The 17,523-nt window shown below is 29.2% G+C and overlaps 1 protein-coding gene across 1 annotated transcript; it reads right to left on the bottom strand.

Annotated features, from left to right (window-relative positions):
- Positions 1–14,547: 14,547 nt before the first annotated feature.
- LOC131598610 (zinc finger BED domain-containing protein RICESLEEPER 2-like) lies at positions 14,548–16,492 on the bottom strand. Its single transcript, XM_058871191.1, has 4 exons — positions 15,707–16,492; positions 15,523–15,607; positions 14,692–15,440; positions 14,548–14,586 (listed from the first exon to the last, which is right to left on the bottom strand). The coding sequence occupies exons 1-4, from the start codon at positions 16,490–16,492 to the stop codon at positions 14,548–14,550; spliced, it is 1,659 nt and encodes a 552-aa protein (XP_058727174.1).
- Between the last annotated feature and the right edge of the window lie 1,031 nt (positions 16,493–17,523).

The raw sequence follows: 17,523 nt of genomic DNA, 5'->3' as shown, positions 1-17,523 counted from the left end.
TTAGCCATGTATTCTATAATGGATTAGTCTCATCTTCAATAAACATGTTAGATGCATCCTCTGGTGGTGCTTTATTTAACATTAATCTTTAAACCAAGTATTTCAATAAAAAGGTCAATGACACGCTTGTTCAATTTTATAGATAAATCTCTAAATAACTTCGCCATCATTATGAAGAGAAATCGTGGTAATAAGTATGATATATCATTACGGTTATTTTTGTCAACTGTGATGAAAAGTGTTTCTCTAAAATTAAAACATATATAACACATTTTAGTTTATTTACTTCAAAACAAACGTTTCCTAGTGAAAGAACAAAAGAAAGCGTTAGAAAATTTCATCATTTCAGGTTCGAATCAAGAAGGGAAAAGAGAAAACTTTGAGAAGTGTACATGAAAATCATTTCTCAATTGACCTTCTCCTCTTCTTCACAATTAAAACATCAAAGCAACCCACTTCTATATTAAATTAGAGACAAGTAATATAAAAATATTCATATCAATATATAGTAAATTATTATAATTGTAAATAATATTTAAATAGAACATAATTACTATAATTTTTTTTGAACAAACATAATTACTATAATTTTTAAATAGAATATAATTACATACTAATATTACTTATAATATTTAAATAGAATATAATTACATAATTATTAAGAAAACATAATTACTATAATTATTATTATTATTTTTCATAGCTAAATTCACTTAACCAAATTAATTTTCGCATTTAAATCATCCAAATAAATTGAACCAAAAAACATATTTTGGTATATTTGTTTTTACCTTTTGCACACAAAATCCATTGCACAGTGTAATGATAACAATAAGGTATTTATACATAAATGACAAAAATTAATTATATATATTATATATAATATATAAAATAAAATATTTTTGATGCAAAGAACCATTATAAATAGTCAAAACAGGATATACACTACAGCGACAATGCCTTAAACATCCATCTCTCCCATTTCACTTCTTCAACCAAATTCATCTCTCTGTCTTTCTCATAAACCACAAACAACTTCCGGAAATACTCTTTTATGCATACTCCTTTTTTTCTTTTATTAATTATTATGTTTATAAAAGTCTCTTCAAGTCTATTGCAAGTCAATTCAAAGCAATCCGTTTCAGTTGCAAAAGGGATTGTTATTGATAAATATGACATCTTTACCTATAATCTTGGTCAGGTTTGTTGTTATTTTTTAGTGTTTGTCTGCTTTTTTCATTGATTTAATTGTTTTGTTTTTCTATTAAAAATGAAGAATTAAATTAAGCTCAATGAGTGATAAATCTCCCGTATGTGTCCGTTTGTATTTTGAAGGCAACACAACACCTATATCTCTCTCTCTCATATTTTCTCTTATGGAGATTTTTTATTTCTCTATGTTTTATTTTTATTTTTTTTGGACATTTTTTGATTTCTCTCTCTTTCATGTTTGATTGTATTTATTTGTATTATGTTTATTACCTTGATCTATATATTTGCTCTTTTTAATGTATCGGCGGTCAATATTATATTAATTGTTTTTTTAGGTTGAAATATTTATGAAAGTTTGATATTACTATCAAAATTATGGTTGAAAACTTGTCTTACACATTTTACTTAGTTTATTTTTTGTTGAAATTTAAAGAGTTATATAAGTGTTAAAATTTGTAATTTTACTTTTGTTGCTCTTAGCTTTTTTTTTTTAATTTTGTTTTAACACATGCTATTTTTTTCTTCATTCTCCTTTTGCTAAGCTTATTGTATTTTTTTAGCCACTATGAAAAAATATTATTACTTCATGCATGATATATTTTTTCTTATTGTGGTTAGGTTTAACTCTATTAATCTCTTTATTGTATTTTTAAAATGTGGGCTCAATGATTCCTTTCATCTAAACATGATTGCATTTTCTTATTTTCTCGCTTCAAAGAGAAACCAACGTCATATAATCTACCATATTATAATGTAAGTGTCTTTCATTCTTATTATTAATTGCATTTTATTTGAGCTTATAATTGTATTTATATTAAATGTTTATAATAGAATAGTAAAAAAATATAATTAAAACAACAATCATTGAATGATAGAGTTAAATAAAAATTAATAAACTCTCTAAAATTATGTTATTATTTAGGTGTTTCTATCAAGTAATTAAGTTACATATATATATATATATATATATATATATATATATATATATATATATATATATATATATATATATATATATATATATATATATATATATATATATATATATATATATATATATATATATATATATATATTTACATATAATTCATTCTTATGGTTTTTTTATGTTTCAAGCAAAGAAACATTTTTTTTAAATTCCCCTAATTTTACACTAAACAAATAAAATTTAAATCACATATTTAAAAATGATAATATTTTTAATATTAAAATGAATTTTTGTTTTTCAAACAGAAAACTTTTTTTTTCATTTGATTCAAAAAACATAATTTTTTTAATTTGATAAAATATAAACCATATATTAAAATTAATAATATATCAACAAGGAAAGATATTTTTTTATATATTTTAACTCTTAAAAAGGAATTTGGTATTAGGAAGTGGAATTTGCATTATGTTGCAAAATTGTATCTCTCTTACTGGTGGTCCTTGCTTATCATGATTATGAGAAACTCGCAAAATAAATATTACTCCCTCATGTCCTTTTTATAAGAAAAAATTTACTTTTTAAATTTATTGAATAACTAGTATATTTGATGTATATATTAGTTATTCAATGTATCTAAAAAGTAAATTTTTTCTTATACAAAAGCTCGAAGGTAGTGTTGTTTAAGCCAATTAGAATTTGTTCATTCTTCACAGCCAATTTCCTTTCTTACCAAATATCAAATATAAAACTACCCTGTTCATTCTAAATTTCCACCATTACGCAATTCCTCTATAAAATCCTAAGCCCTCTCAACAATCCCAAATTCTCTCTAAATTTCTCGCTCTTTTCAACTGTAATGGACATGCGTTCACCTGGTGTTGGTTTAATAGCCAACGAAAACATGCACCTCTCAATTGTTTTTGTTGACTAGATCATAGCCAACAAGGAGCTTCTAAGAGGAAACCATAACCAAGTAGAAGCATGTTCCTTGCAATTGAAAAATATGAGCAATTAAGAGAGAATTAGAGACGTATCAAATGAAAACTTTAGTTATTATGAGAACTGACAACTTTTAATAATAATCATGCGATTTTAAATTAATGTCTCAGATTTCACTCAAATTTTAAGAGACAATAATTAATAGATAGATTCTGGTTTAAATACATATCACATAAATACAGATCTGAGCATTGATTTTAAATCGTATGGTTGTTATTAAAAGTTCTTAGTTCTCATTATAACCAAAGTTCTCATTTAATACATACTATATATATATATATATATATATATATATATATATATATATATATATATATATATATATATATATATATATATATATATATATATATATATATATATATTCAATTAAAATCCATTTCAAAAGATTAAATAGGATTTTGATTAAATAGGATCAAAAGATCAAAAGAATGGTAGAATGTTATTTTTTAATCAAAAGATTTTGATTAACTTAAAAAGTAACTATACACAAGGCGATTAAATAGGATCCAGCCCCAAAAACATCACAAAATGACAAAAACTATAAAGCTGATGAAACTATTCTACCATTCTTTTAGTAATGTGTTTCCTAAACTTCAGGTGGGTCCAACCTCTATATACTATTGTATCTATGACTTTTTCTTCTATATTAGTGTTTATTACATTCTTTCGAAAACACTTATTATTTTTGTACCTCCAAATTTTATAAATTGTTTCAGTTGAGACAAGTTTAATAAACATAGATTTCCACCCACATAAGGACTTTTCTTCAGATCCCCTTCAAAACAATACAGCCAAAAGAAAATATGTTGTGTTGTTTTAATTTGGGCACAAAAGCAGCCGGTATTATTATCCAATATACCAAACCTTTTGAGTCTCTCACGAGTAGCCAGACGTTCATGGCATGCAAGCCATAACACAAATTGAGCTCTAGGACAGGTCAAATTATCCACAAGTAGCTTTTTCCAGTTCACCTCTTGGTGGTCCTCCTTCATAGTTTCTCTTCTTTTCTCTCAAATTTCTTTCTCATATTATACATAATTTCTCTTCTTTTCTCTCAATTTTCTTTCGCATACTAAACATAATTTGTTAAAACAATGAATGTTTGGATTGTACAACTTTTAAATTTTAAATTTTTCTTTAATAAAAATAAATTCAAGTGTATATTTGAATAAAAGCATTTTTTTCAATAAATCTTCTAATTATTCTAAGATTAACTATAGTAAAATCTACTTTGTTAATTTTTGTTTTCGCAAGTGATTTTCAATCTATTTTAACAACTTTCATATTTTAGATAACAGCAGGTATTTTAACAACTTTCATATTTTAGATATTGATTTATTTTTAATATTAATTTGTTGGATCATAATAGAAATCTAAATTTGAATAGTCTTTAATTGTTTGAGTGTTTAGATCTTTCTATATATTTTGTTATTCATGTTTATATTGATTGTATAGTGACATTTATTTAGATTGAATGTGTTGCAACTATTAGTAGCATTTATTAAATTTCATTAGTTTTTTTATTTTAAATTTCGCAACATCTAAAGATTTTAATAATATAAATGAGTTGTTGAGCTTAGATTTAATTGACAAAACACATCGAAATACATACATAAGCATCTAAATTGAACAAATTATTTTCTTAAACATACTTCAAAACAAGATACAATACTATTTGATCTTTATTTATCTAATGACAATCAAAAAGACTAAAGGATGTTGTAATTCAGGTTAATATCATTATTATTTTTTATTAATTATTATTATTTTAATACATGTTTAGTAATTTTAAATATGTCTATGATGTTTCAATTGAATTTTAAACCTAATTTTTAAATTATTTTCACTCCATCTTTCTCTTTCTTTAAAATTCTCTCCTCCCTTCCCCTCTAAACTCTCAAACACACCCTAATTATGTGAGATATTTCTAAACATTCAAAATGATATAGAATAATTTGCAAGGTATGCCTCTAAATTAATTATCATTCCAATTCTTCTCTTGGATTTTAAATGCCCATACTTCATGACAACTTCATCTTTGATATACACTAATCTTTATATCTCTTTATCTTTTTATTCTTTGATATGCATTTCTCTTCATTAAAACGAAGTCAAGTAAAAGACATATTCTTCACAATGATTTAAAGCATAAAGATTAAAAGGACATACTTGAGCAAACTTTGAAATAAATTAAAAGAGAAATTGATCTTTTTTTCCTTGGATGATGGTCTCTAGTATGTGCTAGTTTTTTTCGTGTGTGTGAGAGAGAGAGTTGAATAAAGTGAGAAAAAGTGATAGGAGTGGGTGCCTTTAAGTCATAATGTGTTTCCTAAAGTGATGTAACGGGTCTCTGGCTAGGCAAGGTTACATGCGCTAATCGAGAGCCCGTGCTTTGGCTTTTGGGTTTTTCTCTGAGTGCTAGGAGAGAATTTGCATGGCCAAAGTGCCTTTAGCAAACCCTATTTTTTTGTCTTGATATTATTATTTCATCATTATAATTTTTTTAAATATAAAAATATACTTAAAAAACTATAAAAATTGGTCGGGTTGGCCCAAACAAGCGCTTGTTGAACGTTAATAGCATGACGATAGTTAGGGCCACGAAATACCTATTAACTCAAAACATACCTCACCATGTTTGATTTTGACTTTCACTTAACTTTTATCAACGTCCACCAACATCCTTGTGGTCTTCATGAATGGATGTTCTAGAATGAGAGGTATCTTTGGGCTGACCTCAATGACTAGCACCATGAAATATACATGAAATAGGAACTTGTCAATATTGATCCGTACTTCTTTAATAGTTTTCATTGGCTTACTTCTACGATGTTGTTGTAGTTGGCTCAATTTCAAGGTCCCCAATTATTTTTACCATTAATAATGGTATTATGTTCACACTTTCACACATATAACTGGGTGCATTTCTAAGGTCAACTTTAGAACCAATGAACTTTCACACATCTAAATGGTGTTGATGGGTATCGAACCAATGAACTTTCCATTTTTCACTACGTTTGTTTATTTCAACGGTAGTTATATGTAGCATGTTTTTTAGTATCGATAAGTGCCAAAAATATATACTCAAAATATCAATATTTTGGCACTTATCAGCTTCAAAAAGCTGAGAGAGAGGCTGATGAGAAGGAAGGACCAGAGTCAAGCAATAATCGACCCAAGGTCGAGAATAAGGAGTCTAAAAATACACTAGTTAGGAGAAAATTGTTTTCTCCTAAAATGGAAGAATCAAAAGAAAATGTGTCATATCAACCTCTGCCAGAAAAAGAAATGGTCACAGATGATTTCGATTCATGGTCGGAGTCAGATCTAAATATCAATTGTAATGTGGTGTTAGTTTTACCCTTGGAATATAATTAAGTTTGTGAGGTCGAAGAATGTGAAGAGGGTGAAGAGATAGAAATGGCCCGACAAAGGCCAGCTAGTTACTATGCTATGAATAACGGCTGCGTGAAAAGCAAAATTCTTTTTTCGAAAGATCGGATGCAGGTATGAAGAATCACCTAAAACCTTTGTTTATCAGAGGAAAAGTGGAGAACATTATGGTGAAAAGTTGTTACTTGATGGAGGAGCGGCAGGTAACTTGATGCCATATTTCATGTTACAAATTATTGGAAAATTTGACACGGATCTAAGACCACATAATATGGTGTTGTCGAACTACGAAGGGAAGATTGGTCACACTATGTGTGTGATTCATGTCGACCTGATAGTGGGTTCTGTTACCAAGACGACTGTGTTCATGGTTATAGCTTCAAGAGTCAATTATAACTTTGTTTTGGGTTCTGAATGGATTAATGACATTTGGGCCATACCATCTTTGATGCATCAAAGGGTGTTGATCTGGAGGGAATATGGTATAGTGTAAAATATTGAAGAAGTGCATATATCATAGAGGCAAGTTGACTTCTTCCAATACCTCTAGATAGAAATTTCCTGAAACTCTAGTCATATTCCTTAAGAATATTGTTCATGCTTGGAATAGACTTTTCTGAACTAGAAGATGGCACAGCATCTTTAGATAGTTTTAAAACGTTTTCTTTGAGTTCAACATTTTCTATTCCAAGCTTCTTAGTCTCAGATGCAAAGAGCTTTCTCAGCTTTTTGTATTTGATACTAAGCTTAGCCTTGATTTCCAGAATTTCAGATAAACTGGAAACTAGCTCATCTCTAGATAGTTAAGAAAATACCTCTTCATAGTCAGAGTCTGATTCTGATGTAAATTCTGATTCAGCATCAACAGTAGCCATCAGCGCTATGTTTGCTTGCTCGTCTTTAGAGTCTGATTCTGATTCTGATGAATCTGAATCATCCAAGTAGCCATAAGGCCTTTCTTCTTTTGAAACTTCTTCTTGGTCTTTTCCCTCTGAAGCTTTGGACACTCATTCTTGTAATGTCCTGGCTCCTTGCATTCAAAGCACGTGACCTTCTTTTTGTCAGATTCCCCTCTTTCAGGCCTTTTGGAACTTCTGAAGTTCTTGAACTTCCTTTGCTTACTCTTCCAGAGTTGATTTACTCTTCTGGAGATCATGGAGAGTTCATCATCTTCTTCCTCTGATTCTGACTCCTCAGAATCTTCTTCTTCCGCCTGAAAATCGATGGTGCATTTTTTATTCAAAGATTTTAAAGCAATAGACTTACCTTTCTTCCGAGGTTCATTAGCATCCAGCTCTATTTCATGACTCCTCAAGGCACTGATCAGCTCTTCTAGAAGGACTTCATTCAGATTCTTAGCAATCTTGAATGCAGTCACCATTGGGCCCCATCTTTTGGGCAAGCTTCTGATGATCTTCTTGACGTGATCAGTCTTTGTATATCCCTTGTCAAGCACTCTTAATCTAGCAGTCAGAGTTTGAAATCTTGAGAACATTGCTTCAATGTTTTCATCTTCCTCCATCTTGAAGGTTTCATTAATTCTGGATTAATGCAAGAGCTTTTGTCTCCTTGACTTGGGCATTACCTTCGTGGGTCATCTTCAAGGATTCAAAGATGTCATAGGCAGTTTCTCTGTTTGTTATTTTCTCATATTCAACATGAGAAATAGCATTCAGCAGAATAGTCCTAGATTTGTGATGATTTTTGAATTGCTTCTTTTGATCATCACTCATTTCTTATCTTGGCATCTTTACTCCACGAGCATTTACTGGATGTCTGTAACCATCCAAGACTAGATCCCACAAGTCACCATCTTGACAAAGAAAGTAACTTTCGAGTCTATCTTTCCAATATTCAAAATTTTCACCATCAAAGACTGGTGGTCTATTATATCCATTAAAGCTACTGCTTCCATTTCCATTATGTTGTTCAGGTGTAGGAGTGGATGAACTGGTTTCAACCATATTGACTTTGTGTTTTTCTCCCTGAATCTTTTATCTAACACGGTTAAGTGCTTGCACCTAGAACCGGTGCTCTGATGCCAATTGAAGGATAGAAAAACACTTAGAAAGGGGGGGGTTTGAATAAGTGTGACTTCAAAAACTTGTAAGATAAAAAAAATTAACACAATTATTTTTTATCCTGGTTCGTTGTTAACGAAACTACTCCAGTCCACCCCCTTAGAGTGATTTACCTCAACTAAGGATTTAATCCACTAATCAATCTAATTACAATGGTTTTCCACTTAGATACCCTCTAAGCCTTCTAGAGTATTCTGATCACAACTTGATCACTCTAGAAAATCACCACTTAGAAACTCCTAAGTCTTCTAGAGTCTACTGATCTAACTGATCACTCTAGGAACCTTTTACAGTCAATGTAAAATAAATGTTACAAGAGTATGAATTGCTTCTTATCTAGCTATAATCACAATTGTGATATTTCTGTTAAGTTCTAAGCTTAACACTCACTAAATATTACAAAATTTTGTGAGGTTGTAGATGAAGTTCGTGAGCTTTGAATTTGACAGCGTTTTAGTATTTTGCGTAATAGATTGTTAGATGCTTCTGATCAGCACTTCCATATTTATAGGCGTTTGAGAAGATGACCGTTGGGTTGCATTTAATGCATTGCGTGAATAGTACAACGCTGCATTTAATATTTCACACTTTTGTCAACTACCTCGAGCCATGCTTTTACTGACTTTGCCGTTTGAAGCTTCTAACGTTCCTTTTGTCAGTCAGAGATTAGACTTAATAGCCTGTCATCTAGTACTTGCTTCTGATCTCAGATTTGTGAATAAAACATTTGAATAATCAGAGTCACAGCTTGGTGCAGAGTATCTTCTTGTCTTCTGACTTTGAAGAGCTTGAGTGTGATACCATAAGAACTTCAGTGCTTCTGCTTCTGACTTCATGTTCTTCTGATGCTTCATAGACCATGTTTTGATTCTTCTTGACCATCTTCTGATGTCTTGCGAGAACATGTTCTGATGCAGCCATCTTGAACCTTCTGAGTCAGTGCTTCTTAGCGCTGAATTGTGCATACTCTATATATATTTCCTGAAATGGAAAATGCAAAGGATTAGAGTACCACATTGTCTTATACAAAATTCATATATAATGTTATCATCAAAACACATAATATTGATCAGAACAAATCTTGTTCTAACAGTAGGTTGTTTGAATCGAACTGGGTAAACAATTCTGTGTGTTCTTTATTGTTTTTATGTTGTTTTGTTATTACTGTCTGTGCTGCATAATTGTGGATTTCATAACATCCAGTTTGAGTCCGAGTGTGTGTTACTTGAATTTTCACAGCATACACTGTAAAGTAAATTGTGGTTAAGCACAAAATCATAGAAACACTGACAGGGGAAGACTTGTTCAACTTATGAAGAACTGAAGATTCCTCGATTTCCAACATTAATTGTTCTTCTACTGTCCTTAATTCTATCACTAGACTTGTTCAACCTCTCAGTTAAAACATTAATATGTCTCTTTGATCAACTGATACCTATTTTTATCATATCAGCAATTAAAAGAAAAATATTATATATAAATATAAAGGAAATGAAGGATTAGGTTTTTCTCTCATCATGGTTACCTAGGACAATGAATGGTATCCTTTAACAACATCAAAGAATGTTAAGTTAAAAACATGTCATACCGTTAAAGCATCATACCGTCAAAGCCACCGCGAATATATGTACAAATATGAAGTGATGCTCCAACCAAATCTCAGACCCGCCAAACACAAGCATAATGCTCCAATTCAATGATGCTCCAAATGATGCAAGCCATTGGCCATTAGTCGGGTGTTAATAGTGTTGATCGTCATCTCCATTTGACGCAATTTCTAGAAGTTTCTAGAAATTTGAAAATCTCTAGAGTCATAGATGATGCTTTAAGATTAAGGTTATTTCCATACTCTCTAAGGGACATACTCAAAAGTTTGTTAAATTCCTATATCCCAATTTTTTAGCCATGTGAAATGATTTGTCTGAGAAGTTCCTAGCCATGTATTCTACAATGGATTAGTCTCATCTTCAATGAACATGTTAGATGCATCCTCTGGTGGTGCTTTATTTAACATTAAATAGGTGAGGGACACGCTTGTTCAATTTTATAGATAAATCTCTAAATAACTTCGCCATCATTATGAAGAGAAATCGTGGTAATAAGTATGCTATATCATTACAGTTATTTTTGTCAACTGTGATGAAAAGTGTTTCTCTAAAATTAAAACATATATAACACATTTTAGTTTATTTACATCAAAACAAACGTTTCCTAGTGAAAGAACAAAAGAAAGCGTTAGAAAATTTCATCATTTCAGATTCGAATCAAGAAGGGAAAAGAGAAAACTTTGAGAAGTGTACATGAAAATCATTTCTTGACCTTCTCCTCTTCTTCACAATTAAAACATCAAAGCAACCCACTTCTATTTTAAATTAGAGACAAGTAATATAAAAATATTCATATCAATATATAGTAAATTATTATAATTGTAAATAATATTTAAATAGAACATAATTACTATAATTTTTTTGAACAAACATAATTACTATAATTACTATAATATTTAAATAGAATATAATTACATACTAATACTACTTATAATATTTAAATAGAATATAATTACATAATTACTAAGAAAACATAATTACTATAATTATTATTATTTTTAATGGCTAAATTCACGTAACCAAATTAATTTCCGCATTTAAATCATCCAAATAAATTTAACCAAAAAACATATTTTGGTATATTTGTTTTTACCTTTTGCACACAAAATTCATTGCACAGTGTAATGATAACAATAAGGTATTTTTATATAAATGACAAAAATTAATTATATATATTTTATATAATATATAAAATAAAATATTTTTGATGCAAAGAACCATTATAAATAGTCAAAACAGAAGATACATTACAGCGACAATGACTTTAACATCCATCTCTCCCATTTCACTTCTTCAACCAAATTCATCTCTCTGTCTTTCTCATAAATCACAAACAACTTCCGGAAATACTCTTTTATGCATACTCCTTTTTTCTTTTATTAATTATTATGCTTATAAAAGTCTCTTCAAGTCTATTGCAAGTCAATCCAAAGCAATTCGTTTCAGTTGCAAAAGGGATTGTTATTGATAAATATGACATCTTTACCTATAATCTTGGTTAGGTTTGTTGTTATTTTTTAGTGTTTGTCTGCTTTTTTCATTGATTTAATTATTTTGTTTTTCTATTAAAAATGAAGAATTAAATTAAGCTCAATGAGTGATGAATCTCCCGTATGTGTAAGTTTGTATTTTGAATGCAACACAACACCTATATGTCTCTCATAATTTCTCTTATGGAGAATTTTGATTTCTCTCTGTTTTATTTTTATTTTTTTGGAGATTTTTTATTTCTCTCTCTTTCATGTTTGATTGTATTTATTTGTATTATGTTTATTACCTTGATCTATATATTTGCTCTTTTTAATGTATCGGCGATCAATATTATATTAACTGTTTCTTTTAGGTTGAAATATCTATGAATGTTTGATATTATTATCAAAATTATGGTTGAAAACTAGTCTTACACATTTTACTTAGTGTATTTTTTGTTGAAATTTAAAGAGTTATATAAGTGTTAAAATTTGTAATTTTACTTTTGTTGATCTTAGTTTTCTTTTTGTATTTTGTTTTAACACATGCTATTTTTTTTTCTTCATTCTCCAGTTGCTAAACTTATTGTATTTTTTTAGCCACTATGAAAAAAATATTATTATTTCATGCATGATATATTTTATCTTATTGTGGTTAGGTTTAACTCTATTAATCTTTTTATTGTATTTTTAAGATGTGGGCTCAATGATTCTTTTCACCTAAACATGATTGCATATTTCTTATTTTCTCGCTTCAAGAGAAACCAATGTCATATAATCTACCATATTATAATGTAAGTGTCTTTCATTCTTATTATTAATTGCATTTTATTTGAATTATATTTATATTAAATGTTTGTAATAGAATAGTAAAAAATATAATTAAAACAAACAATCATTGAATGATAGAGTTAAATAAAAATTAATAAACTCTCTAAAATTATGTTATTATTTAGGTGATTCTATTATTTAGGTGTTTCTATCAAGTAATTAAGATATATATATTTACATATAATTCATTCTTATGATTTTTTTTATGTTTCCAAACAATTTTTTTTTAAATTCCCCTAATTTAATACTAAACAAATAAAATTTAAATCACATATTTAAAAATGATAATATTTTTAATATTAAGATGAATTTTTGTTTTTCAAACAGAAATTTTTTTTTTCATTTGATTCAAAAAACATAATTTTTTTAATTTGATAAAATATAAACCATATATTAAAATAATAATATATCAACAAGGAAAGATATTTTTTTATATATTTTAACTCATAAAAAGGAATTTGGTATTAGAAAGTGGAATTTGCATTATGTTGCAAAATTGTATCTCTCTTAGTGGTGGTCCTTGCTTATCATGATTATGAGAAACTCGCAAAATAAATATTACTCCCTCATGTCCTATTTATAAGAAAAAATTTACTTTTTAAATTCAATGAATAACTAGTATATTTGATATATATTGTCCAAATAAGTTATTCAATGTATCTAAAATGTACATTTTTTCTTATACAAAAGCTCAGAGGTAGTGTTGTTTAAGCCAATTAGAATTTGTCACATTTTTCACAGCCAATTTCCTTTCTTACCAAATATCAAATATAAAACTACCCTATTCATTCTAAATTTCCACCATTACGCAATTCCTCTATAAAATCCTAAGCCCTCTCAACATCCCAAATTCCCTCTAAATTTCTCGCTCTTTTCAACTGTAATGGACATGCGTTCACCTGGTGTTGGTTTAATAGCCAACGAAAACATGCACCTCTCAATTGTTTTTGTTGACTAGATCATAGCCAACAAGGAGCTTCTCAGAGGAAACCATAACCAAGTAGAAGCATGTTCCTTGCAATTGAAAAATATGAGCAATTAAGAGAGAATTGGAGACGTATCAAATGAAAACTTTAGTTATTATGAGAACTGACAACTTTTAATAATAATCATGCGATTTAAAATTAATGTCTCAGATTTCACTCAAATTTTAAGAGACAATAATTAATTGATTGATTCTGGTTTAAATACATATCACATAAATACAGATCTGAGCATTGATTTTAAATCGTATGGTTGTTATTAAAAGTTCTTAGTTCTCATAATAACCAAAGTTCTCATTTGATACATACTATTAATATATATATATATATATATATATATATATATATATATATATATATATATATATATATATATATATATATATATATATATATATATATATATATATATATATTCAATTAAAATCCATTTCATTTTGTCTTTGTTGTGGCTTATTCCTCCCCCTCTTTTGTAATGTTATTTTTTAATCAAAAGATTTTGATTAACTTAAAAAGTAATTATACACAAGGCGATTAAATAAGATCCAGCCCCAAAAACATCACAAAATGACAAAAACTATAAAGCAGTTGAAACTATTCTACCATTCTTCTAGTAATGTGTTTCCTAAACTTCAGGTTGCGGTCCAACCTCTATATACTATTGTATCTATGACTTTTTCTTCTATATTAGTGTTTATTACATTCTTTCGAAAACACTTATAATTTTTGTACATCCAAATTTCATAAATTGTTTTAGTTGAGACAAGTTTAATAAGCATAGATTTCCTTCCACAACTTTTGTCTTTAGTTTCAAGCCATTGTAGCTCCTCTTTTCTTTTATCCGGTTCATGCTTTATATTGATCCACATAAGGACTTTTCTCCAGATCCCCTTCAAAACAATACAGCCAAAAGAAAATATGTTGTGTTGTTTTAATTTGGGCACAAAAGCAGCCGGTATTATTATCCAATATACCAAACCTTTTGAGTCTCTCACGGGTAGCCAGACGTTCATGGCATGCAACTTGCAAACAAAAGTGATATCAGATCTTTAAGGTGATATATATCTTCTCTTTTTCAACCTTCAAAAGAAGAAAGGAAAAAATATAAAAATACTATATAATTAAATAAACAAAATACGATAAAAATTGAATAAATATTAATAACATATCATATAAAATAATAACCTTTGATTTTTTCTTCACATTATACTTATGGCGGAACCAATCTCCACCACAAATGAGAGCTTCAACAGATTCTTCATTTAGTTTAGAGCGACACTCATCTATAACTCTACCTCCAGCACTGAAAGTGGACTCAGATGCCACAGTTGAGATTGGAATAGCTAGTATATCAGCAGCCATCTTTGACAATATCTTATATTTCATGCTATTGTTCCTCCACCAATCCAAAGCACAAAAAGAGCTACTTTTAGGAATGTAAATACCTTCATCAAGATAATCCTGCAATTCTGATTTTATTGGAGGAATGGCTTCATTTTCTTGAATAATACTCATAATTTCATCAAATCCAGTTCTGATAGGTGCAATATTCACTTGGGATGATGATGGATTACTACTATCCAAATTAACAGCAGAAGAAGAAGAAGAAGACTCTGTCAAAGATATAGCTACGTACTCATCATATAACTCTTCAAGTGAATGCTTGACCTTCTTTATATTCTCATCAGCAACTTCTTTAGATTTATATATTTTGGGAAAACATATACGCACCATATGAAATTTGCACCTAGGATCCAAAACACTAGCTATAGCCATCAACATATTACATCCTCCCCAATATTTGTCAAATTTTATTTTCATTGGACTTGTCATCTCTCTCATAAAGAGATCTTCATCTTCATTTGCCTTATCAAGTATTTCTTTCATCTTCCAGACTTCTGACAAATACAAATTTGCAGTCGGATATTCACTACCTACATTTAAAATAGTAGTTATAGGAAATAATTATAAGAATAATAAAGTACAAAAAACTTTCTCAACTTTCTAGCAGTTTACAAACTTTCTCAACTTTGTCCCATTCTTCAAGTGAAGGGGCATAAGCATAATGAGGCTCTCTTTCTTTGTAGGATGCAAATGCAATCTTAAAGTTCAAAGCAGTTGACAACATATTAAAGGTTGAATTCCACCGTGTTGGACAATCAATAATGAGTTTTCTTTCTTTCAAACCTTTCTACTCAACCACATCACAAAATGCCTTCAATCTTGCATCATTATGGTTAATATATTTAACACTTTCACGAATATTGAAAATGATGTCCTTAATTTTACTAAGGCCATCTTGCACCAACAAATTCAGTATATGAGCACAACATCTCACGTGAAATAAAGAGCCATCAAGGATTAACTTATTACTTAGAGATAAATCATCTTTGAGATATCTTAAACATGAATCATTATAAGAAGAATCATCAACAGATACTGAAAAAACCTTACTTTCAATCCCCCAAGTTTTCAAACACTTATATATAGAATCAGCCACATCAATACCACGCCTTGGTGCAGGGACTTTCACAAAACTCAAAACTCTTTTTTGAAGAGTCCATCTCGAATCAATAAAGTGTCCTGTGATAACCATATACTCAACTACTTGATGGCTAGATTTCCACATATCTGTTGTTAAACTTATCTTTCTTACACTTTCTAAAAGTTTCTTCAACACTTTCTTCTCCTTCTCAAATAATGCCACACAATCACTTCTTGCTGTTTTATGAGTAACCTTACGAAAATCGGGGTTTGCAAATTGGAAACCCCACATCCAAACATCATCCTCAACAACACTAAAAGGATATTCATGAACCATGATAGCAGTTGCAATTATTTCTCTCATCTTTTCATTAGAGTATCTAGCACCGGGAGTAAGAAAGGGATTACCTGATTGTGAAGGCTGAAACGGAATGGTGGTTTGTTTCTGTTCGGTAGACTCATGCAACTTCTTTTGCATGCATTTGTCACTATGTCTTCTCATATGACTAGTGCTAGATCCCGCCCCCAGTAGCAAATTGAAGTTTACAATATTTGCAAACACCTTTCTTCACACCTTTTTGAATTTCAACTTCATCAAAATCGTTCCAAACGCTTGATGTTTTTCTCTTCTTTCTCCCAACAATTGCTTCTGGTTCAAGTTCCGGTTCAGGTTCCGGTCCCGCTTCTTGATTTTCTTGTGTTATGTTTGCTTCTACTTGAGTTGAATCTACAGGCACTTGTTCACTCACCTCAATATCGGTCAAAGACGAAGTCATTTTCTATACAAAGTAAAAACATAAATTAGAATATGTTATAGTTAGTAAAATAATAAACATAATAAAATAAAAATAATGCTTTGAAAAATATTATTGGGTACTGTGTTTCTCGTTTGCAGTATAGCAATATATAGTACCGACAACGTGGATTTTGGATTTTATCAGTGGATTCAATATCATGAATTCTATCATTCTAGCATATAATATAGAAAGAATATAATACCATGAATTTTATCTCAATGGCATATACATCAAACATTCTGGAATGTTTCAATTTTGCAAAAGAATTTTAAAAGTAGATTGTAAAGAAAATCAAAGAATCAAATATTAAATTTATTATTATTTACCTTGAATCAATCTTTGTAGCTTCAATTTTGTGAGTGAGATGTGCTTCTTCAATTTGCCGCTAGGTTTACTTGTATTAGGGTTCTAATCTTTTTGAGAGACTCTGGTCTTAAAACAAACCCTTTCAACTTCTAAGATATTTTTCCCTTCTATTTTTTTTACGTGAATGAGATTTGGATAGTATAAATAAATCTATTATAAATATATAAAAATTAAAGTATCTGTTAATTACAAATCAAGCCCTTTGATAAAATAACTAAAACTGTTCTTATTCCAGGGATAAAAATGACTTTTGACAAAATAACTCAATATCATTGTTTTGGCATTTAATACGGGTGATGTGGCATCACCCAAATATTTGTTGAATTTTCATTTTTTTTTATTTCAATTCTTATTTAAGAAATAGTTAATA

This window comes from Vicia villosa, linkage group LG4, assembly GCF_029867415.1.
Source record: "Vicia villosa cultivar HV-30 ecotype Madison, WI linkage group LG4, Vvil1.0, whole genome shotgun sequence".
In the NCBI taxonomy this organism is placed as follows: Eukaryota; Viridiplantae; Streptophyta; class Magnoliopsida; order Fabales; family Fabaceae; genus Vicia; species Vicia villosa.
Note: the sequence above shows the minus strand (reverse complement) of the source record. Positions and strands in the feature narration are given on the sequence as shown.